This window comes from Prunus mume, linkage group LG5 (assembly GCF_029339155.1).
Source record: "Prunus mume cultivar Tortuosa linkage group LG5, ASM2933915v1, whole genome shotgun sequence".
NCBI classification, from domain to species: Eukaryota; Viridiplantae; Streptophyta; class Magnoliopsida; order Rosales; family Rosaceae; genus Prunus; species Prunus mume.
Window position 1 is genome coordinate 27864415 of NC_142702.1, and position 21912 is coordinate 27886326.

At 37.6% G+C, this 21912-nt stretch overlaps 5 protein-coding genes across 10 annotated transcripts; 1 reads left to right on the forward strand and 4 right to left on the reverse strand.

Annotated features, from left to right (window-relative positions):
* The first annotated feature begins 108 nt into the window (after nucleotides 1-108).
* On the forward strand, nucleotides 109-4199 carry LOC103333446 (uncharacterized). Of its 4 annotated transcripts, none has more exons than XM_089052072.1 (16): nucleotides 109-380; nucleotides 460-543; nucleotides 704-777; nucleotides 907-940; nucleotides 1062-1120; nucleotides 1263-1377; nucleotides 1480-1517; nucleotides 1607-1704; nucleotides 1890-1945; nucleotides 2077-2269; nucleotides 2478-2593; nucleotides 2965-3021; nucleotides 3170-3235; nucleotides 3335-3409; nucleotides 3508-3732; nucleotides 3839-4199. In XM_089052072.1, the coding sequence occupies exons 1-15, from the start codon at nucleotides 333-335 to the stop codon at nucleotides 3730-3732; spliced, it is 1338 nt and encodes a 445-aa protein (XP_088908198.1). In that variant the 5' UTR covers nucleotides 109-332; the 3' UTR covers nucleotides 3839-4199. The 4 variants fall into 4 exon arrangements, 3 of the variants coding, with proteins under 3 accessions (XP_088908198.1, XP_008234495.1, XP_016649954.1); XM_008236273.3 differs by having other exon boundaries at nucleotides 124-380; nucleotides 3627-3732; XM_016794468.2 differs by having other exon boundaries at nucleotides 124-380; nucleotides 3627-3726.
* Nucleotides 4200-4324: 125 nt separating this feature from the next.
* LOC103333364 ((1S)-1,7-diacetoxy-luvungin A aldo-keto reductase) lies at nucleotides 4325-6370 on the reverse strand. Its single transcript, XM_008236189.2, is given in 6 exon segments — nucleotides 4325-4640; nucleotides 4760-4899; nucleotides 4902-4938; nucleotides 5363-5606; nucleotides 6008-6183; nucleotides 6290-6370. Coding segments are annotated over 6 exon segments (906 nt in total). The 3' UTR covers nucleotides 4325-4412.
* A 1095-nt stretch (nucleotides 6371-7465) lies between these two features.
* Nucleotides 7466-15045, reverse strand: ATSMC2 (Structural maintenance of chromosomes (SMC) family protein). Of its 3 annotated transcripts, none has more exons than XM_089052236.1 (21): nucleotides 14441-15045; nucleotides 13527-14207; nucleotides 13249-13392; nucleotides 12834-13124; nucleotides 12555-12740; nucleotides 12311-12475; nucleotides 12170-12229; nucleotides 11878-11940; nucleotides 11544-11635; nucleotides 11177-11273; nucleotides 10854-10970; nucleotides 10525-10743; nucleotides 9992-10132; nucleotides 9752-9919; nucleotides 9488-9672; nucleotides 9240-9333; nucleotides 9080-9168; nucleotides 8724-8949; nucleotides 8444-8518; nucleotides 8035-8187; nucleotides 7466-7667 (listed from the first exon to the last, which is right to left on the reverse strand). In XM_089052236.1, the coding sequence occupies exons 1-20, from the start codon at nucleotides 14756-14758 to the stop codon at nucleotides 8071-8073; spliced, it is 3528 nt and encodes a 1175-aa protein (XP_088908362.1). In that variant the 5' UTR covers nucleotides 14759-15045; the 3' UTR covers nucleotides 7466-7667; nucleotides 8035-8070. The 3 variants fall into 3 exon arrangements, with proteins under 3 accessions (XP_088908362.1, XP_008234410.2, XP_088908363.1); XM_008236188.2 differs by lacking the exon at nucleotides 7466-7667 and adding an exon at nucleotides 7685-7870; XM_089052237.1 differs by lacking the exons at nucleotides 7466-7667; nucleotides 8035-8187; nucleotides 8444-8518; nucleotides 8724-8949; nucleotides 9080-9168 and having other exon boundaries at nucleotides 9240-9376.
* A 144-nt stretch (nucleotides 15046-15189) lies between these two features.
* NOA1 (P-loop containing nucleoside triphosphate hydrolases superfamily protein) lies at nucleotides 15190-18929 on the reverse strand. Its single transcript, XM_089052238.1, has 13 exons — nucleotides 18505-18929; nucleotides 17992-18177; nucleotides 17813-17899; nucleotides 17652-17731; nucleotides 17365-17446; nucleotides 17140-17160; nucleotides 16846-16891; nucleotides 16494-16612; nucleotides 16311-16424; nucleotides 16096-16203; nucleotides 15921-16010; nucleotides 15642-15751; nucleotides 15190-15506 (listed from the first exon to the last, which is right to left on the reverse strand). Exons 1-13 carry the CDS (start codon nucleotides 18916-18918, stop codon nucleotides 15257-15259), a joined length of 1707 nt encoding a protein of 568 aa, XP_088908364.1. The 5' UTR covers nucleotides 18919-18929; the 3' UTR covers nucleotides 15190-15256.
* A 312-nt stretch (nucleotides 18930-19241) lies between these two features.
* On the reverse strand, nucleotides 19242-20723 carry TIP5;1 (tonoplast intrinsic protein 5;1). The gene is made up of 3 exons (XM_016794507.2): nucleotides 20445-20723; nucleotides 19928-20178; nucleotides 19242-19800 (listed from the first exon to the last, which is right to left on the reverse strand). Exons 1-3 carry the CDS (start codon nucleotides 20572-20574, stop codon nucleotides 19414-19416), a joined length of 768 nt encoding a protein of 255 aa, XP_016649993.2. The 5' UTR covers nucleotides 20575-20723; the 3' UTR covers nucleotides 19242-19413.
* Nucleotides 20724-21912: the final 1189 nt, after the last annotated feature.

The following is a 21912-nucleotide window of genomic DNA, read 5'->3' on the forward strand; positions in this document are numbered from 1 at the left end:
GAAACCATAGCAGGCAAATAAAAATAAAAATCTAAACTAAAAACATTTATGTCTACATGTTCCAATGCCCACGTTCCTGCCACATCCCATTACAAATTAATGCCAACGAAATTTTGTACGGACATTCTGAATGGTTGGCATGAGTTTGTCATTTCAGGAATAATATATTAACAAGGCTGCATGGATCCTTGAAATCCTAGGTCATCAAGTTCTATATGTTTTTCCTCCGTTGAAATGCTCATCATTATCTTTTACGTAAAAGAGGTGGCCGATGCAAAGAGATGCTGATGGTAGATGTACATGCACTTAGCATTGAGTGATTGCAAGGAAATATGGGTCGTAGAATCATCAACGCTTCCTCCAAATACGACTTTGTCAAGGTTCTTCATTTTCTTCCCATTTCTCCTCTGTTTGGTTCCCGAGAAAATCAGACTCGTAAATTCTTTGTTCTGTAAACAGGTGAAGGTGTGGTTGGGTGATCATGCCGAGCACTACTACGTTTTTTCCCGGTTTTTGCTCAGCCGAATGTTAACCGTCACTAAGGTCTCAATCCCACACAAACAAATTCAGCATTTTGATTCTTCCTGTATTAAGTGTCTGCCTCAATTCAATCTGTATTTCCTAATTACGTCATCGTATAATAATTTTTTTTTTTTCAATTATGTTTTTCTTTATTTAATGAATTTTTGTGGTGGTGGTTCAGATCCCAAATCATGCAGCTGTCAAAATCGCTCTTGAGCTCAAGAAGTTGCTCGTAGACAACAGCCTTCTAGATGTGTATGCCGTCTCTTTTAGTCTAGCTACTTTTTTATTTTGGGATTTATTTTGTATATTGTTGTTTTTTGGGTTTCAGTTTCGTTTAGATTTTTATCAATGGTTTCACTTTGCATTGTTGTTGTGTTGCAGCTCGCAGTCTGATTTGGAAGCTAATATGTTTAAGGTAATGTCATGCTTCTGTCTGTACGTAGTTGTTGTTCTTGTACCACAAAAGAGGTGCACTTAGCAAACTTTCAAGATGCTGAAGAATTTATTTATTTTGTTACACATCTCTGTATTTGCAGCTTATGGAGCAAAGGGGTTATGGGGAAGAGTACGTAAATCATTACAAGATGATGACTAGGTCAGTCCAAATTCCTTGTAGGTAGTACCTAGAAATTGAATAGAATGAAGAACATGGTAACCTTTTTTGCTGCATTTTATGGTAATACCTTACTTTCATTTTTCCTTCACTTTTCTGTTGGGGGTTCCCTAATTTCTTTCAGATTTCACCATCAAAGAGTGCCACTAATTATTCTTTTATGTGGAACTGCCTGCGTCGGAAAGTCCACCATAGCTACCCAAATTTCACAAAGGCTGAATTTGCCTAATGTCATGCAGGTCCTTTTTCTTCAATATCTGTCATGAAAATGCTATCTGCTTCCCTCCCTCTCCATGAAGTTTTATTTTATACAATTTGTGTTCTTTTAATGACTGTTGCAGACAGATGTAGTATATGAATTGCTGCGCACATCCACAGAGTATGTCTCTCAATTTTATTTATTTCCTCAATTTTACATTTGAATATATGCTAAAAACATTGGTTCTTCTCTCCTTTTATCCAATTCAGTGCACCATTGGCATCTACTCCTGTGTGGGCACGAGACTTCAGCTCCTCCGAAGAGTTGATTACTGAATTTTGTAGGGAATGCAGGATTGTTCGTAAAGGTAGTCTCCTTCCTTGTTAATACATCTCTTCAGATGACAACTTTTGAAGATAACCGTTAGAGAATCAGAACATAGTTTTGAGGCCCGTGAGCATGTCCAGCAGTTTCTCTCTCTGCAAGAACAAAGTTTTGTCTGAATTTTTCCTGTTGATTTATGATCTCTGTCCTGTAACATGTGTTCCCCAGGATTGGCTGGTGACTTGAAGAAAGCACTCAAGGATGGAAAACCAATAATAATAGAGGTATTAGCAAGCATGTCATAGTTGAGTTATTTGGCTAAAAAATGTAGGTAGCATTAGCAAGCTCTCTGTGCACTCAGTTCTCACTGCCAACTAGGATGATTTCCAATATTGTCTTTTAATGATAATCACAGGGAATGCATTTGGATCCGAACATTTATTTAATGGATTATGAAAATAAATCATCATCTCCTGTGGAAGAGAAAACTCTGGAGGCAAATGAGTGTGCCTGCACGGAAGAAGGGACAACAGCTAACAAGGTTAACAAAGTTTCAGACTACCTGGAAGCCATTGGCCTAGCAGGAAGTGTTTCTGAGATTAAAAACGGTTAGCAGCTAAAGATATTTCTCAGAAAGTTTATTTTATGTTTAACCAATATCAAACACATGGCAGTTGTGCAACTACTTTTTATGGTGGTTCTAGTAAAATTCTTTAAGGTCCATACAACCACTGGCACATTCACATAATGTTTGTTGAAGTGAAAGAGTTGAACCTCTAAGATATCACTTCGCTAACTAATTTTGTGGCAATGCAGGTGCAAGTCCTAAAGGTCCAGAGGAGCTTAAAAGTACTTCTGTTGAGAAAGAGAAGTCTGGTCCTGGACCAATAATTATACCTCTAGTTCTGAAGATGGCTGAATTTGATCATAATGTGCGATCACGTCCTCTATCACTTATATAAATTTTTGTACAAATTCTATTTTTCCCTGTCCTTGTTTTGCATGTGTGAGTTCGTTGGCTTTGGTCTTGGTTGCTTTAGGTTCCTTTTTGTTCTGCATCGTAGGCTTCCAAATCATTAAGATACACTTGATAACATACAGTTTTCATGAAAACATGAATACAACTTCTCACACTTTTCCTCATGGCTCTTGGTAAAGCAATTCTCGAGTTTTCTGGTGTTGCTGATGCAACTGCAAGATGATTGCTTTACTTTTATGGTTCTTATGTTCAGCCTTTCCCTCATTGTTTGTGCTGTCTTCTCAATTTTGCATCACTTTGTCTAACTACACTTCTTGTCTACAGACGTTACTAGAGGAGTGGTTCTCAACTTATACATTTAGCGATAAACTTCTAGGCCAGGTATTTACGATTGTATATTCTCTTGACTTGGGTATAGGCTTATTTTTGCTTCTTCTTCTCATTTTAATAACATCCCAAGTGTTTGTTAACTGAGATAAGTTTTTAAAGTTAGAAACAATCCCCCCAACCTTCTTGTTTCCTTTTCTAGGACAGAGATAAGCTGATAAGCAACTTAAACACCATTCAGGACTATCTTTGCTCATTCAACTCCAAGGTATGCATGTGTCTTCATGTAATTTCCGGTTCCTTTTAATCTCTGAATTGGCCTTTGGTTTATCCTTGGTTATTTATTCTGCCATTTTCATTCCAACAGGGCTCGACAGTTCTCAATCTATCAGCAACTACATTCAACCCAACATTGGATTGGCTGCATGGCTATCTTCTTGAGGTACCTTTGATGAACATTTGAAAATTCATGCATTCCTTCCAAACTTTCTGCTTCTTAAACCTGGAAAACTTGGATGTTTATATGGTCAAATTAATCAGTCCCAAGCCAACCCAAACTGTGACAGCTACATAACTCAGTTCCAGGTTCCCTTGATCCTACAACATGTTCTTAGTGGTTTTATTCCACCGGCTCATATTGTTATCGTATCTCTTTCCAGCATATCGAGCAAGGCATTTCGCCGCTGTCCAATGACAATGTCAGGCGGCTTGTGGAAAATTAGACTGCATTCCATTCAGATGTTAGCCAGCTCAAAGCAGGCATGAGTATGATATCTTTTTTTTTTCTTCCTTGGTTTTTTCTTGTAACAATGTATGTAACATAGGATAGCTGTGTATGTAATTAAGTTTCATTAATCCAATAATTACACAGAAGTGGAGAAAAGAGCCAATTTTGAAGGTTTCTCATTCAAAGCAGCAAATCGGTTTGGAGTTGGACGATAAAGATCAAAATGTATGCCAGAAAACAAAATGGAGAAGAACAAATCTTCAAAGGCTATTTCATATCCAGCATCTTGTAATGCAACCAACACTTGTCCAAAATCCAGTTCTTCAATTATGCTTATGAGAAGACCAAATGGCAGGATTTGGATTTGGATTTGGAGAAACTGGGTGGCATTCAAAATCTGTAGGATAAATTGTGCTTAAAATCAGTCTTTGCATGCTTTGTATTTAAAATTTTATATGGATTTTCATTTTTGTATTTAAAGTGGGACACCCACAACCATTTTCTATCTTGTTATATTCTGCTCTTTATTTTGTTTATGGAAGACCAAATGGCAGGATCATGATTTGGAGAAAAGTAGCTGGCATTCAAAATCTACTGGATAAATTCTACTTAAAATTAGTCTTGGCACAATTTGTATTTAAAATTATAATATTTCATTGCAGATGAAACTTGATTGATTGCATACAATTATACAAGAATGTAATGTAAAATGAATGAACTAAATCTCATCATCCCATAAGTCTTCAAGTGTCCTGTATGGGCTCGTGGTTTCATTCACAAGAGACTCTCCCCTCATGATCTTCCTTTCTTCCAATCTGTCTATCTCCATGAGATCCCCGTCGTCCAATTTCAGATCAACGGCCAAAATGTTCTCCTTCATCCTTTCTGGATTAAAGCTTTTCACAATCACACTTGATCCCTTTGATAATCCCCATCTTAGGGCAACCTATAATATTAAGTAAAAAATCCAGTAAAAATTTGATTTGATTTTTTTTAATTTTACATTTTAAAAATAAATGTAAAAACAAAAAAACTTTGGGTTTGCTATTTGATTGGATTTTATACCTGGGCTGGGGTTGCTTTGCGCTGGAGGGCAATGGACTTGATGATTGGGCTGTTCACCACAAGTGTTGATCCCCATGAATTCCCGGGCCCACCGAGTGGTGAATAAGCACTTACATGGATATTGTGGTCCCCACATACCCTCGAAGTTTTGTTTGCCTCCACATTGGGTGCATTTCCACCTGTACATATTATGATTGATTGTGATGAGATGACTGATAAGGAGGACAATAATATCCACAGTTGCCTTTGAAGAAATGCATTAACATTGTTTCAATTGACTTTTCTTTTTTTTTTTTTTTCAATAACAATTCATTCATGCCCCAAAGTTATACAGAGGAAAAAAACAGAGATTACAAGAGTTGAAAAAGCCAAGATAAAAACAAAGAACAAGAAGCATATGAGAGTTCAAACTAAAAACTATTAGTCTATAGATATGTGAGTTGCAATCAAAACCCAACACGAAGAATAATAAAATAGTAAAGGAATGGCCCATTACCCATAGGGGGTTGGAAAAATTTTCATGCATTTTCAAACCTAACCTCATGAATTTGTAATTATTTTGACTAAAGCTGTTGGGATTGCAGAATCCCTGATAAATTTTACCTGATTGACTGCTGGAGGCACAGAAGCAAAATCCAAAAGCTGCTCAATCTTTCTGGAGGAGAAGTTGCTTACACCAATGCACCTACACAGCCCCAAATCCAGGCACTTCTCCATGCCAGCCCAGGTGGTTTCCAAGTCCAAATCTTCAAACTCATCTTCATTTGGAATGGGATTGCAAGCCCATGGCTTCAATTTCACTGGCCAGTGCACTAGGTACATGTCCAAGTGTTCCATGCCCATGCTCCTGCAACAATCAAATCAAATCAAATATTTTTATTATTCACACTTAGACTTACACTTAGATATTTGTTTATTTCTTCTACAAAAGATACAGTATTTATCCATCTATCAACTTGCATGGATTTATTCTCAAAATCCTAGGCCATGGATTTTGTCTTCATTTAAATCCTCATCATCATTATCTTATCTTTTAGCTAAAAGAGGTGAGATCTCATCAAGAGAAGGGAGAAGAGATCCTGCTGATGTAAGAAGATCAAACCAGATTGTATTCGAATTCACACGCACTTTGAGTGATTGAAGGACATATGATATGGTATGGGTCCAAATTGAGTTGAATGTAACAAATATAAGTATATTATATATACATATATAGTTAATAATGGCCGCAATGGTTGCTTTGCTTACTTGAGAGTCTGCTTCAGTCCTGAAACAGGGTCATGGTGATCACTTCCCCATAACTTTGATGTAACAAAAATGTCTTCTCTTTCGACTTTCCCATCGAGAATGGCCTCTGTCAAAGCTCTTCCTAAGGCTGGTTCAGAACCGTATATCTTTGCAGTGTCAAAATGCCTATAGCCCATCTGCATTACAAAATCATGCACTTTTAGAATATGCTCTCATTCATTTAGTACTTGATAAAAAGTTTGTAAAAGTTCTTTTTTTTTTAAAGAATTGTACGGAGTGTACCTTGAGGGCCATATGGACGGCTTGTTGTGTTGTTTTCCTGTCGTTTTGGAAGGAATATGTGCCCAACCCAATGACAGGCATTGTTATTCCACAATTCAAGCGAACCTGATTGCTCTTCATCTCTCTCTCTCTCTCTCTCTCTCTCTCTCTCTCTCTCTCTCTCTCTCTGTTTAGCCGCAATGCAATGTAATGCATATCAAAAATGGCACTCTGGTGCAGGTATATATATACAGAGAAGAACGTCCGTCACCAAAATGTCAACATTGTTAACTGTTTTCTTAAGACACTTCAACCCCATTCAATATTTAAAACAAAAATAAAGATTTAAAATTTATATAATTAACTTGTTTCTAATAAGTGATGATATGAAGACATTGAAATAGAATTATTGATTTGAAACAAACAAATCAAGTCATGGGATTTTCCATGTCTCTAGGGATTTCATGAAATGGCCCAATACCCAATAGACAAGTATCTTAGAGCATCATTTTGGAACAAGATTTAGCTGTACATATAAAATATAATTAGAAACAAATTATTTTTTGGAAGTATTTATACAAAAGTCAACTAGTCTCTGCCTCTGTGTCACCATCAAAGCAACCGTTGCTTCTCAGAACTACAGGTGTTACCTCCTCCTACCTTCTCTCTCGAGCAAGAATTGAAGACAGGCAAAATGCTTGAGCGTGCAAAATAATTATATTTTTTTTAAAGGGTTTGTTGACTCCTAAACAATAAATAATGAATTTAAGTAACTGGGTATTTGACATGCAAATTTGTCAACGGAAATTGAAATTTTAACTTATTTATTTATTTATATAAGCATTGTTCTTCCTTAGTCTCCCCTGCTCTTAGTTGACATAGCTCCAAAGTCAAATGGAGGCACATTTGGACGGCTTTATTTTATTTAGTTATCAGTTCGTTGTTTAATATTGTAGTTTATGCAGTCTAATCTTTAAGCAACGAACCTGAATATAATTTTCTTCGCTTTGACAATTTTTTCCTATTTCACTTTCTTCACCCTTCAACATCAACTCTATTTTTAGAATTTACTACTCGAAGTAGCAGTACCAACCAACTACCAAGTTGATTTATTATATAATATATTTCAAATCCTTTTTTCTGGGCAAATCAAAATCGTATGGAGCGAGGTGATTACAGGTATATTCAATCCCATCCTTCCCTTCCCAAGATATGCATTTTGTTATAATAACTTCAGATTCTGGAGACATTCACTACAAGACATGTTGCATATTTTTGGAGCACCGCACCGCCACAACAAAGACGCGTAAGGATCCTAAAAATCCTGTCATGTGAAGCTCGGATTTTCTCATGTTCCTCTGTGATCTTGTAAAAGCCGCAACTCATTTTGTTTGTTTTTCTACGAGCATATAAATATAATCACAAATTAGTATTTTACAAATCTAAAAAGTAGGCAGCAATTACATTTACACTTTTTACATACATGAAGGCTGGAAATTGTTTTTACATAATTAGCATTACAAAAACAGAAAAACAAGATGTTTTCCCCTGCACATTTTTCACATAAATAAGCTTCACCAGAAAGGTACATGTTGTAAACATCTGAAACAAAACAGAAAAGTTAGCAAGTTATGAGTCAAAGTACATAGAAAAGCCATAAGACTACCAAAACGCAACCTTACTTTTTTTATAGGAGCTACCAAAATAAAAATGAACATGAAAAAAGATGGTGGAAAGAATATATGGTAAGGAGGCTGGAGAGGTACCGAATTCGCATGATTCTCCAAAAATAACCAAAATCACTATTTCTGCTTAGTTGCAACAGTCCTCTGAACAGTTGAAACTCCATCCACAAATTTGGTCCGGAAAAGAACATTAGCATTGTTGAACATGCCTTCTTTCAGTGAAACCACAATAAACTGCAAAATGTGATGAGAACAAGGGAAGAGATGAAGACAGCTTGATTATAATTTATAAGACATCATTCATTCTTACTTAAACCCCATGCATAAAGCACCATTCTTATTTAAGCCCCATGTAGGAACTATGTTTCCCATAAAATGATTACAGCCAAAGTTTCCCTTTTAACGGTTCAAAATTCTTCAGAGGTTTCAATCAAAGTTTATCATGAAAAGAAACAAAAAATGCCTATGCAAATGAGAGAATCCACCAGACCTGGGAGTGTGGGAAATGAGTTTTGATCATTCTTCCAATATTCTGTGTGTGGCTTAGATCAAGAGCCGCATCAACCTGCAAATGAAGAGAATGTCATGCCGACAAAAATTACGTCTAAACAAATAGAGAGCAACATATGCCCTTAGAAACTCTATTGCAAGTACTATAAGCAGCCTACTACATTACTCCAAACGAAAAAGAACATAAAAGGAATTTAGTAATATGGAGTAGCTGGATTTATCATAAAGTAAGCACATCATAAAGTAAAAGTTAAGCGGACCTCATCCAGTATATAAAGCGGAGCTGGTTTGAAGAGAAGCAATGCCAAGATGAGAGAAAGTGCAAGGAGCGATCGTTGACCCCCACTCAGTTCTGACAAGGACTGTTTCCAAACACCACCAAATGCAACACGAACCTCAAGTCCATCTAGGAAGCTGCACCCTTCAGGAGGTTCAAGCTTTCCCATTGTGCCGGGCAAAAGTGTAGAAAAGATAGATCCAAAGTCACTGAAGGAAGAAAAATTTGGAAGTTGTGATGGAAGAAAGAACCAAGAGCATCATAAAAATAGAGAACTAAGTAGATGAATATAAAGTCAACTAAATTTCAAAGCAAGTGATGACATAAAAGAAGACTTACTTGTTAACTTTTACCCAAGTAACTTTCAGTGTTTCCTTCTTTTTCTCATCCAGCTCTTCTATCACCTTCTTGATCTTAGACTTATCATTCTAGGAAAGGCAAACCTAGGGTAAGAAAAAAAAGGCTAAAATGGTATTTGGACAGATCAAGGGTAACCAACCTCAATGATGTTCTTCTTAGACATGAGATCGTTGTACTCATCTTCTGCTTTCTCGAACATTGCCATAACTTTCTTATTCACTCTTTTCTCAAGACTACAAACGAAGGGGGAAAGTCATCTTTGCATCATGGAAGATACTAATAGCATAACTTTAAAAGTTTAGATAATCTCAAAGTGAAAATACTTCAGTCTTAGAAGCAGACGATTAAAAACAAAAAAGATGAAAAAGAAAATTCCAAGTCACAAACCCAGACTGTTGTGCCTGCAGTTTCTCAAGTTCTTCTCTTGCATTACGAGGATCTCGCAAGCCAAAATCATAATCAGTCCCAGTTTTACCAAATAGTTGTTTCTCGGATGCAATCCAGGCATGCTTCTCCATCAATTTGTCTACTTTCGTAGAGCAATCTTTCTGTTCCATTTCCATTCGTTTTACCTAGAAAAGAAAATCGAAAAGGAGGTTGGTTAGCATATAATGTTCTGGAGAACATATATAGAGGAAAATAGAAAATTACCTCATTTTCCATTTTCTTCCGTTCAAGATTTGTCTCGCTAAGTTTATGTTGGAGTTTTTGCTGCTCCTTAAGAATGCCACTAATTTGGGAATCACAGTCCTTCATCTTCATCCGAATCGAATTAAGCTCAGATTGTGCCTGATCATGCATATTTCTTGTGGAAGCTACCTGAAAACGAGATGCATGCACCATTGAAAATTGTACACAAGAGAACTAGTCAAATCAAATATCAGTCTTTACCTTTTCTCTCTGCTCTTCTACTTCTGAAGTTAGGTTGTCAATTTGCGTTCTCAAAGAAGCTAACTGAGTCTCCAAAGATGCAAGTTCTTTTATAATAGCTTCCTTTTCCAAAATAAGCTTCTCTTTTTCATTTTCATGCCCCTAGCAGTGAGTAAAACCATGCCAAACAAAAGTTAAAGAGCTACTGCGGAATCAGGCAGATATTTTTACAAACTCAGCAACTAAAATAATCTGAGCAGTTGTCTATAAAAATTAGCTACAAGATCACTTCTGAATAACATGAACATCCTACAGAACTCCCAGGCTTACATGACATTCCTCCTGTTTTTATGTGGTTTCAAGTTTTAACATTGACAGACCCTGCCTCTCAAGTTTATATAATGGAAAGAGAATGAAAGATAATGGTCATATCACGAAGTAAACTAAAAATAAACTACAATGAATTAGCTTGAAACCTCAAGGGAGGAGTAATATAGTTAGAAAACCTCGTGTGGACAATCCTTATATTACAAGTCAGCAATATCAAAATCTACCTTGAGATTCTTTGAAGCTGATTGCATTTGAGCTTTTGTTTCTTTAATCTTCTTTTCAAAATCTTTGAGCCTTCCCTCCCGGCTATTATCATTATCTTTGATTGATTTCTCAAGCACTAACACTTTATTCACACAATCTTCATAAAGAAGCTGCTTTTCTTTAGCTGCAGATTGCGCTTCCTGAAGCTCCTGCTCAATCCTTTTTACTAATTCACCAAGCTAGGTAGCACCAAAAAATAATTATACATCAAATGATTGCATGAACCAATAAAGGAAATTGCAGAATAAATATGTGCTCCGTATGCCCAGAAAAAGAGAGAACTGGAAACCTTATGATGCTCATTTTGCTCAGCCCTGCCCTGAAATAACGAAAGGTCATACGATTTAAGTTCTAACTGTGCTTTAAGGTCCATGAACTTCTTCTGAAGAGGCAGAAGCTCTGTAATCTGCAATTTAAGAATCGACAAAAATATAAATGAAATATGTAACAAGATCAACTCATGTACAAATGCTTCCAATTCCCAAGGAAATGCAGAAACAGCCACAAAAACACAGTATTAATGTATTGAGTTGCAATTAAGAAGGGCCTGACTATCACAAAAGTTCATCTATTCTTATGCAGAGAAAGAAAAAAAATATGTTCATGGTCAACCTTAGCTTCGATTTCAGTCAATCTTCTCTGGTGTACAGAAAGTTTTTGTTCAGTCTCAGCCAGCTCGTGAAGTTGCCTTAACAGATCACCCCCACCCCTGTGACAGTAAATTGTTGCTTTAAAAGGCTGACTAAATAGATATAGACATAATCACTTGAAAGCGTCTTTTAGTTTTTCTAAAAGAAATGTTAGCTTTTAGTTACTCAGTGGAGCATTAAAAATGATTAAGAAGACAATGATAAATTTGGAGCATTAGTCAGGAAAATGTTAACAATAGCAATGTTTTGAGAGAAAGAGGAATGAAGCATAAAATATATCCATGTATAGACCAATTTGAACTAAGGAGGAAAAACCAACACTGACTTACTTGCGGCTTCCACCAGTCAAAAGGCCACTAGGCTGAAAGATGTCACCTTCAAGAGTGACACTTGGGGTGCGAATTTCCCTGTTAAAAGCAACCTAGAAAACATTCAAGAAGATGCAGAATGTGTCATGCACCCTTCTAAATATAGATTTGAAGGGTTTAGAAGTACATATTATAGAATCAGACTACATCAAATCAAACTTCTGCATGCCAAAAGATTCAGCATAAACAGGCAAAACTTCAGAATAAGCCATCTTCAAAGCAGGCACAAAAGCCACAACTTGAATTGCTCTGTTCTAGAAATGTTACATGAACAAATTAGCAAAGTTGGTCCTACCTCCTTTGCGGCATCAATGGTTTTGCAAACAAAGGTTGAACCAAAAACGAATTCCATAGCACTCTGCAATAAACATTGAATTTAGTTAAAAAGTGCAATATAAATTCCAAAAGTCTGTTGCTTGTGTCTGCACAATATCCCAAAAGACAAAGAAAGAAGCCTACAACAAATTCCAAGCACCCACAATTGTCTAAGTACAGAGAAATCGGATGAAAGAACTCTACACTCCCTAATATATGTATTAAAAAATAAAATCAGGTTTAAATTTTATATGGGCCTGCTCGATGCATACTCTTAACTCCTCATCATAACCAACCAAAGAAAGTGCCAGTTCTGCATTCTCCTTGCCAACCTGAAATTGAAATCAAGGTTTTCAGCAAATGCTCTACACGGCACGGAAAAGAGGGTGGGGTGTATTGGTAGAGAAACTAACCAATTTAACAGCAGCATGTTGAACCCTAGGATGAACAGTATAAGGTTGTATTTTGTTCAAAGGTATAATTGTTACTCTTCTTCGAAGGTTTCCATTCTGAAGAAGTTGTTTTCCAGTACTCTCTGTGTCTACAACAACATTAAACAGCTTTCCACCAGCAGTAACCTGCAAATTGTATTAATGTAAGAGTTGATACATGACCTAATTCATGAAATGAAATTATGTGTAATAATTCACCCCTGACCTCTAAGGCAGTCATCGTGGAGCAATCCTTCACTTTGATAAGTCTTGCAACTACACCCTTGACCTTGGACCTATCAAAATTCTTCTCAGGATCCCGATATGTGAAGTCAACATTTGCTAATTGACCAGAAAGATTTCGCATTTCATCCTTCAACTTCTGCACCTGCTCCAACTCAGATGCACGATCCTGAAGAAATATACATTTACAGAAATAAGAGCCAAATTGAGATGACAAACTATTTAGGTGCAGAGCGAATGATCGAACAGAAACCATGCTAACCTTTTGTAATGCTTCCATCTGGCCCTCCTTATATGGAAGAGACTCCTGTGCCATTTTAACATTTACCAGATCTTCTTTTCTAGCAGTAAGCTCCCTCTCTACGGCAACAGCTTCTTCACGCTTTGACATTAGCTGATTATTTTTCTCTTTCAACTCCCTTTGACAGTGGCTTATTTTTGTTTTCAACTGTTTCAACTCTGTTTCAGCACTCCCAACAGCTATTTTGGCATCACACAATTGATCTTCAAGGCATTTCTCATCATTTCCACTACTCTTTCCAGCTAGTATGCCCTAAACATAGATTTCTTGAATTAATCACCCTAATCACAGTGACAAATACTTTGGTTTGCAGACAACTGTATTCATTAACATTGGCAATATTAAGTAGAAAACCAACATAGAATACAAATCTTACCTGGTACTCCTTTTCATACTCATTCAGACTCTGAGAAAGTTCCCCTGCTCTCTTTTTCAAATCAGCCGCACCTTCATCAGCTTTTTTTATCGCGAAGTCCGTCTCTTTTGCAGACTGCTTCATGTCTTCAATATTGCTGACAATCTGCCAACATCAAGATGCAAATGCTATAATCATTCAATTGTTAAGCCAAGGAATATACGAATAACCATATAGCAAACTTGAAGAGCTCAATAGAATAAGAAGAATGCAGTGAATCATAGAATATAACCATTTACCTTTTCAGCATTTTCCTTTTCAGTCCCCAGAGTGTCCTCTTTATTATTCAGTACAGACACTTCCCTCACAAGATTTTGAGAAAGCGCATCTACTTTGTCAGACAAAGTTTTTACTTCTCCACCCATTCTAGCCTCCTTTTCAGCTGTTAACTTAGACACTTGTGCTTCCATTTCTTGTATTTCTGCCTGCGTCTTTCTCGTATCATCGTCGACCTCAGAAATTCTGGCCTTCACCTGCTCCACCTCACACACTGCACTGTCTCTAATCCTCTCCGCTTGAACATATTCATATGCAATGCAAAACCTTTTAAGCCGATCCAAGTCAGCATTTCCATTAGCCCATTGCATGTACTGTGTCCTTTCTCTCCTCAACTTGTCCAAGGCAGGCAGTATCTCCTGGTCAAGAAGCTTATTGATCTCATCGACTTTGCTCTGTTTCTTCTCAAGTGTCTTCAAAGCCGCCTCTTTCTTGGTCTCATACATTCTTGTCCCAGCAGCCTCTTCAAGCATGGACAGAATCTCGGGGGGTTTCATATTTAAAACCTTGGTAATGCGCCCTTGCATTATAAGAAAATGCGGGTTGTTAACATTGAGCTGCACCGAATGAAAAAGGTTCTGGACCTGACTAGGCTGCGCAAGTTTGCCATTGATCAAGTACTTGTTCCTTCCACCAACCACAATCTATAAAGCAAAGCAATAGTTTCTTATCACATACTTAGCAATTAACTCCATTTTGAACCAAAAAATAAAAATTCGGATACAATTCGATAAATACAAAGGCCATTATAATCACTCGAGCAAATTATCTTAAATCCAACACTAATGACAGTCAAGGAAAGAAATTTTTACGCAAGAAAACCCAAAATTGAACACCAAAAAGAGACCCAATTACCGAAACCCGGCAAATGACTTACCTGACGGGTGACTGTGATTTCGGGATGGGCCTCGTAGCCCAGGGGACTGCGGGAGCGGTCGGAATTGTCGAAGACGATGGAGACGGTGGCCTTTGTAATGCCGGCCTGGCCTTGCTTGTAGACGAGCTCTTGGAGATTGGCAGCCCGGACTTGCTGCAAATTTGTGATGCCCAAGACGAAGCAGATGGAGTCGAGGATGTTGGATTTGCCCGACCCGTTGAGACCCGTTATGGCGTTGAAAAACGGGTCGAACCCGGGCACCACCGTCCTCGTCGCGTACGACTTGAACCCCTCTAAGCATACCTCCTTGATGTACATTGCTGAGCTTTTCCAATTTCAAAGGAGAGTGTACGTACAGTGAGAGAGATTGAAAACCCTAGAGGAGGAGCTTCTGCTTCTCTTCCTTTCCTCTCCTCTGAAACACTCTGAACTCGAAAGTTTCGAATTTCAACACGCGGCACGTGCAAGGCGGGAAAACTACTTCGGCTTCGATTCAAGAGAACTCAAAAGGATATTGGGCCTTTATTTTAGCTCTTGGGCTATACCAAAACGGCGTCGTCCCTGGAATTAGAAACTACAGAACATGGGCAAAAGCCCAACTGAGAAGTAAATTATTGATCCATTTTGTGATTGTTTTTTTTGGTCGAAATGTTTTTGTGCTCTATTATCACTTTACAGAACCAATCCTCGCATTTGTTGTCGTCATTTTCATTTTCACATTCTATATATGAAAATTTACCTTTGTTCAATTTTACAACAAAAATTGATTGCATATATATACATGTCAATTGTCATAGACATGAAAAATCACAAGCATCAAAAATGCCATTTTGGTCTTACTTCCTCTTCCTTCTCAGTCAACTCCCTATACTGATACCATTCTGCTCCAGACTTACCCACTGGCAATGGGGGCCTAACAAATATTTCGACTGGCTTCGGGACATGCACGGCTAAATGCAGTTCTCCTGCAGTTGCTTCCGTTCTGGAATCGGAACTTGTCAATGATTTGCAAAGGGGTTCAACAGTGATCCATCCTAAACCTGATATGGCCACGTCACAGGCTGGCCTGCGTGAACAGAGAAGAGAAGAAATTTTCATATTGGCTGACCAAAATAATCATGCGTGAATTCGGCATTTACATGGGACCAAAATCAAATAACAAATGTTGAAAGAGGTAATGTTAAGAGCATGAACAATGCACCTCTCCACATCTTCAATTTTTATTTGCAACTGACGCTCAGTTTCAAGTCCTCTCCATTCATCTGCTCTTTGTTTTCCAGTTGGAGGTGTTAACAGAACTCCAAGTTCTTTCTGCAACATGTCAAAAAAATCCCACGTCATTCATATAGAATGTATCATATATGTAAGAGAAAAATGCATACACTGTCCAAGAAGGTAGCTTTCAAAATATTTCGAATGCCTGCTTTACTTATAAAAATATTACAAAATATGATTAATCTCAAGTGAGACCATGGTTTACCTGGTAAAACTCATCTGCCTTGTCAGAAGGTACCACATGAATCTGAAGACTCTTTGGCCCATAAAATGTCAATCGTGTTTGAGGGAGAACCTGAAATTATCGACAGCTTGATCGGTCAGGAAAGACCATCCATAATGAGATTGATAAAGTCAATATATGTGAAACTACTCAAAACCTTCAAGACATCTACTCTGACAAGACCTCCCCAGAATATTGAATAGCCATTCAAACCATTGGAATTGTCATTCCCTGCTGTTACATTTCCAGAGGACACCTGAGAATTCTGGTTAAGAATAACCAAAAGTCACTAACTAGAAGATACCAACAGATAAACTACTAAAAGGAAACAAATACAGGGTAAGAATGACCCCCTAAGCTGACTAAACATACAGGAAAAGATTGACCCCTTAGCCGACTTTGAGGAGCAAGGGCAGGTAGATCTTCTGAATGAACCACTGCTGCTTGCCTATGGTGGAGATGAACTCCAGGTGTGTCATATAATTTCTGCATGAAATAGAAGATTATTATGCTAGATTTGAAAAGTTCTTGATAAATAAAGATACTGTGGCATACCCCTCCTCCTAGGAAAGCATTAATTTGAATTGGACCTAAGGTAGTTCCTGGAACTGCAGATTGTATTGGTTTGTACTTTTGCGCTGATGCAGCAACTGGATCGTTTTCTGCCATCATTTCTGGTATCACACAAATAATAAAAAGTCAAGTAAAAGGAAGAACAACTCGTTTAGTAAATGAAACACTGGTTAATTATCTTTCTGAAATAGAACTGTATCTAACTTTAATCTTGAATAAGCTACATTACACTGGTTAATTATCTTTCTGAAATAGAACTGTATCTAACTTTAATCTTGAATAAGCTACATGCCTACCAAAGGCAACAAACACAGAATGAATGTCATTAACTTACTCAGCAAAGCACTGATGAATGCTGATTTCCCTACATTTGCTGAGCCCTATAGAAAAAAGTGTAATGTGAACTATCAAATATGAAAAGATAAATATACATGCATATATTTCTCAAATACTGAAAAATATTATTTTTGATAAATTAGAGCAGAGTAAAAGAACAACAACTGTTTTCCCTCTTGTTACATGTATTATGTACACAATTGTTCAGGTTTCAAAATGCTTTAGAATCACTTGACAACAGCACATACTGAGTACTAGATGCATTAAGTAAACTTCTAGTTAAGAGACTAACCAGAACATAAACGTCCCGCCCCTGCACCAAAAAACAGCCAATGAATTCAGGTTGAAATAAATTTAAATGATACACATTTATATTTTGTTTCATAGAATAGCAAGTAAAAAATAGGTCATCCTATTTACTCAGCTAGCTTTAATTTCTTATATCAATTAGTCCGATTAATGAACTTCACACATGCACATGCACATGCGCACAAGCACAAAAAGAGAAGTAAAGAACCTTCTTCTCCTTTTGGATCTCTGATGCAACTCCAGTTACTCCAACCAAAGACTTCGAACTTGTAAGATGAATGCTTATAACACTGCAAATAATAGAGTCTTAGAAGTATAATTCAAGCTTCAATTTTAGCAACCACCATTTCAAATAACTCAAACTAAATAGAGCCCTAATCCCAACTAAACGAGACCAGTTTGCATGAATTCCTTTCTCATCAAGAATTCCAGGAAACTCTTTAGATTGATAATATTATCCATAAATAAAAGCATAGCCAAGGAAACCAATCTTACTTAAGCTTCTTCTTTGCAGTGGCCTCTACAACCCAATCACCAATACAATTAAAATCAGTCCCTTTGGGAAGTAAATCAACCTGATATTAGAAAGTATAATCAATAGAAAAGTCACTTATATCAATATCACATTAAATAAGCACCAACAGGCAGTTTAATACCTTAGTAATCACTAATATTATAGGATTTGCACCAGCCAAATCACGCACACGAGCCAAAAAGCTACCATTGAAATCCACAACATCAACCTATACATGAGTAACCGATTAAGACATAGATTTTAACATTCCTCAAGGCAACTCACTTACTTCATAGCAAGCAAAGTTAGAAAGTAGTTTACCAATTTAACTATCAATGCTCTCTCATGGCGCAGGTGTGCCAGCTTCTCCCGAAGCTGTTCAGCCATAATGAACTGTTTCCCGCCAGAATATCCCCCATTCCCACCAACAGCAGTTATCATGTGCCCATGAGACAGAAGCTTGCACCTTCCGCATATAACGGTTTTAAGCTGGTGGTGTTTCTTCTTCTGCGCATTTACATTTGGTAAACAAAAGCAAAATATGAGCATCTGGAACTCAAGTAAACATCAGTAAAAGCATTTTGGAATCGGAAGTGCTTTTCTTGCTTTGAAATGCAATAACTAAAATTTAACTTAAATACCAACAGCAAAATTACACCCCAATTCAGTAAAAGCACTTTGGACCTGGAAGTGCTTTTCTTTCTTTGAAATGCAATAACTAAACTTTAACTTAAAACACCGACAGCAAAATTACAACCCAATTCAGTAGCCAAAAAAATTAAAATCCCATTGTCAAAACAAATGAAATTAAAGTCCTACATGAATAATTTATACCAATGCGTAGGTCTCGGGGTCCGAATAACCCGGAGCATCAGGCTCCGAAGTCTGTAACGGAGCTCCACACCCATAACAACAAGCGACGTTCGTAGAAACCTTCACGGGCTTCTCTTTCTTCTTCTTCTTTTTCTCTTTGAGTAGGACCTTCGCAGCCTCAAAGGAACGGTGTCGTTCGAGGAACCGGTCGCCTGGGGTCGGTGCGGCCGCTCCGGTGCCGTCGGGTTCGGGTGGGGGATTCAATGATTGGGTCTCTGAAACGGTTGCTTTCTGATGAGTCTTTTGTGGCTGTGAAAATCTGCAGAGTATGAGAGTGGATTTCGAGTGAAGATTGAGAAGCTTGGTACTTGGGATCGTGAGGTGGTAGGGTAGAGTGAAAGGTGAGAGGAAAGATGAGAGGGTTTTAGGCGCCATTGCTGTGAATGTGGAATTGGACTTGTTTTGATAATATTTGTGTTTTTTGTACGTTTAGATTGCACATGAGAGCAATCGTCGCCGTTCATTTTCTAATTTCTGTTATTAGCCGTTAAATTATACATATGTAACAAAAATCAAATGAATTAATCGAAAAAGAGACAAGTTTCTTGTGAGATTAATCTAATAGGACTTTATTATTCTAATAAGATGTAGCTTATTTTGGACCGATTAATGGAAACTTTATTATGTTAATTTTGAAAATTGCAACGAGTTTGTAATTCAAGTAGTAAAACAAGGTGTTTTTATTTCTACATGCTCTAGATCACGTTTGTCGTTTGAAAAAGAAAAATTAAGATTTCCGAAAAAACTAATAAAAAATTTAAGTCTTGCATAACAAACAAACTACAAATGTCACAGAAGAAACAAGAATTAATGACTAATGCTAATAACAAGAGACATTATCATACTAGAATCTGCCCTAATGGTTTAATTTCAGAAGACCCCAACTCCCTCTGTAACTCCTGTAAGAGAATCTGGAACTTGGGCAGGGAACACCACATTGTCATACAGAAGTCCAGCAACTGCAGCACCAATCAAAGGTCCTACCCAGTACACAGCTTGGTTCTTGAAGCTACCGGCAACGACTGCAGACCCAAATGCACAAGCCGGGTTCATGGATCCACCAGAAAATGGCCCAGTTGCCAGGACATTGGCTCCTGCCATCAACCCAATTGCCAGGGGCCCAATGCCCCCAACCGCACCATTTCTAGGATCACTAGCAGCATAAACTGTGTAAACCAACCCAAATGTAAGCACACCTTCCAAAACTGATGCCCCAAAACCTGTTATTTCTTCTGTAATTGCATATGCTGGAACATGCTGCATAATCCCCACAACCCCAAAAAGGAAAATTGTTTAAGTTAAAACTTGTTAAGATCCTGCATTTATAAAAACCCAATAGACTAAAACATACTAGAATTGTAGCTATGTGAAAGAAAAAAAGTACCTGCCCAACGACAGTCACTTTCAATAAAAGGCAAGCCATGACAGAGGCCACCATTTGAGAAATCCAATAGCAGATGGCATTGGGGACACTAATGTGTCCCCCCACGGCCATGCCAAAGGTGACAGCCGGATTCACATGGCCGCCGGAGGCGTTGGCTGAGATGTACACAGCCGAGGCCAATGCAAAGGCATTGGCGATGGCAACCACCACCAGACTAGCTGGGTCTGATGCAGCATCTGGCATCAACTTTCCTGCCAGTGCCATACGACAAAAGCAAACATATTAATGGGTACAAATTAAAGTAACAACAACAGTAGCAACATTTCCCATCAAACTGTTAAAAATTAAGAGACTGGTACGTCCAAATTTCATGCTTCCATTAATGCTTCTAGTGTAACAGACCAAACAATATGATATATGCCTCAAGTTACAAGTTAGAACACAATAAATTGAAAATCCTCCGTTAAAAACTGACAGAACAAAACTCTTTAGAAAGAGAGAAAAGAGAATGACTCACTGGAGGACATCATAGAGCCCACAACAGCAAACACAAAGAAGAAGGTTGAGATAAACTCTGCAAGATAAGATCGAAGAGCATTGGGAGTAATTGCTTGCTGAAATCGAGCGGTTAGTGCAATCCTAGCCATTTTGCCAGAAAATCAGTCAAATCAAATGTTATAGAGAAACAATGGATTTCACTTTCAGGGTTGATTTTGAGTAAACGAAACTAAAAACAGAAATGAATGAAAGCAAGCAGTTAATGCAAATTTGCTCTGTGTAGGAGGAGTTATTTATATATTCCACCAAGAAATGCAACGTTTTGGTGAAGGGTTGTGTTGTGAAGGTTATACAATTCAAAAAGAAAAAAGGAAAAAAAGGGTTAACCGCCAAGCCACGTAGGTAGGTCATGTCTATGTGTGTGATTGGGAAGACATGGGTGAATTGCGGTTTATATCGTTGTACACTTTCGTAAAGGTCATTATCTGTTTTCTTTTCTTCTCTATTTTTTGGGTGGAAATTATCTTCTTAATTTGTTTATCTATACTGAGCTATTTACTTAATTTTGTTCGTTTGTTTTGCACAATTTATATACTAGCCTTTCCGTCACGCTTGCTTTTTAATAACGCTGTGCGACTTAAAATACTTTCATTTTTTTTGCAATTGCTAATAACCAAAATTTTAAAAGACATGAAAACATGAGTCTTATTGCACTTAAACTCGATCAACGACATTTACAAAGATAAAAAGAATCAAAATGAAGGCTCTCAAGATCTTAAAATCGAAAGCAGCACACAATCTTCAAGAACTCCAAACACTCAGCAAACGAGGCCTGCCTCTTAGGTCTCTTTCTGCTACACCTCAATTCCATTTCCCTCCTCGTGTACTGCTCTAGCACATCTTCTCTATACATAAATTCCTCCATGTCATATTTCCCGAAAAGGAAATCTCCCATCCCATTCTTCAGTGGCACTGCTGCGTCACTAGAAGAAGCAGGCACCACCAAAGACACAGAAGAAAGATGAGAAGGTGGTGGGTTTTCCATTATGGCTTGCTCTGTGCACCCATCACATAAAGAAACTTGCCTAGCCATAGAAGAAACAGATTGATTTGGAATGGTATAAATAGATTGATTTGCTTGTATGTAAAGGTAATTTGTATTTTAATTACCATAGGAGTCTGAAATTGCCAGCTAGAAGAGAGATCAATAAAACGCGGCGAAACCCGTTAATTAGTATTAATTTGTGATTATCCACTTTATGATGACATGGCGAGTTGCTTTTAGCAGAGATACGATACAATAATTACCACTAGGAAACAAGTGGGAAACTTCCGCGTAAATTATACCAAAGTAAAAACAAACAAGAAGAAGATGAATTAGAAGAGAACCCAAGAAACAGAGCCCTCTTTCAACTTTCTCACTGGATTGATTCATTTGTGGTTCTGCTATTGGGCGGGGTAGTACAGGGTAGTACGGCCCGTTTAGT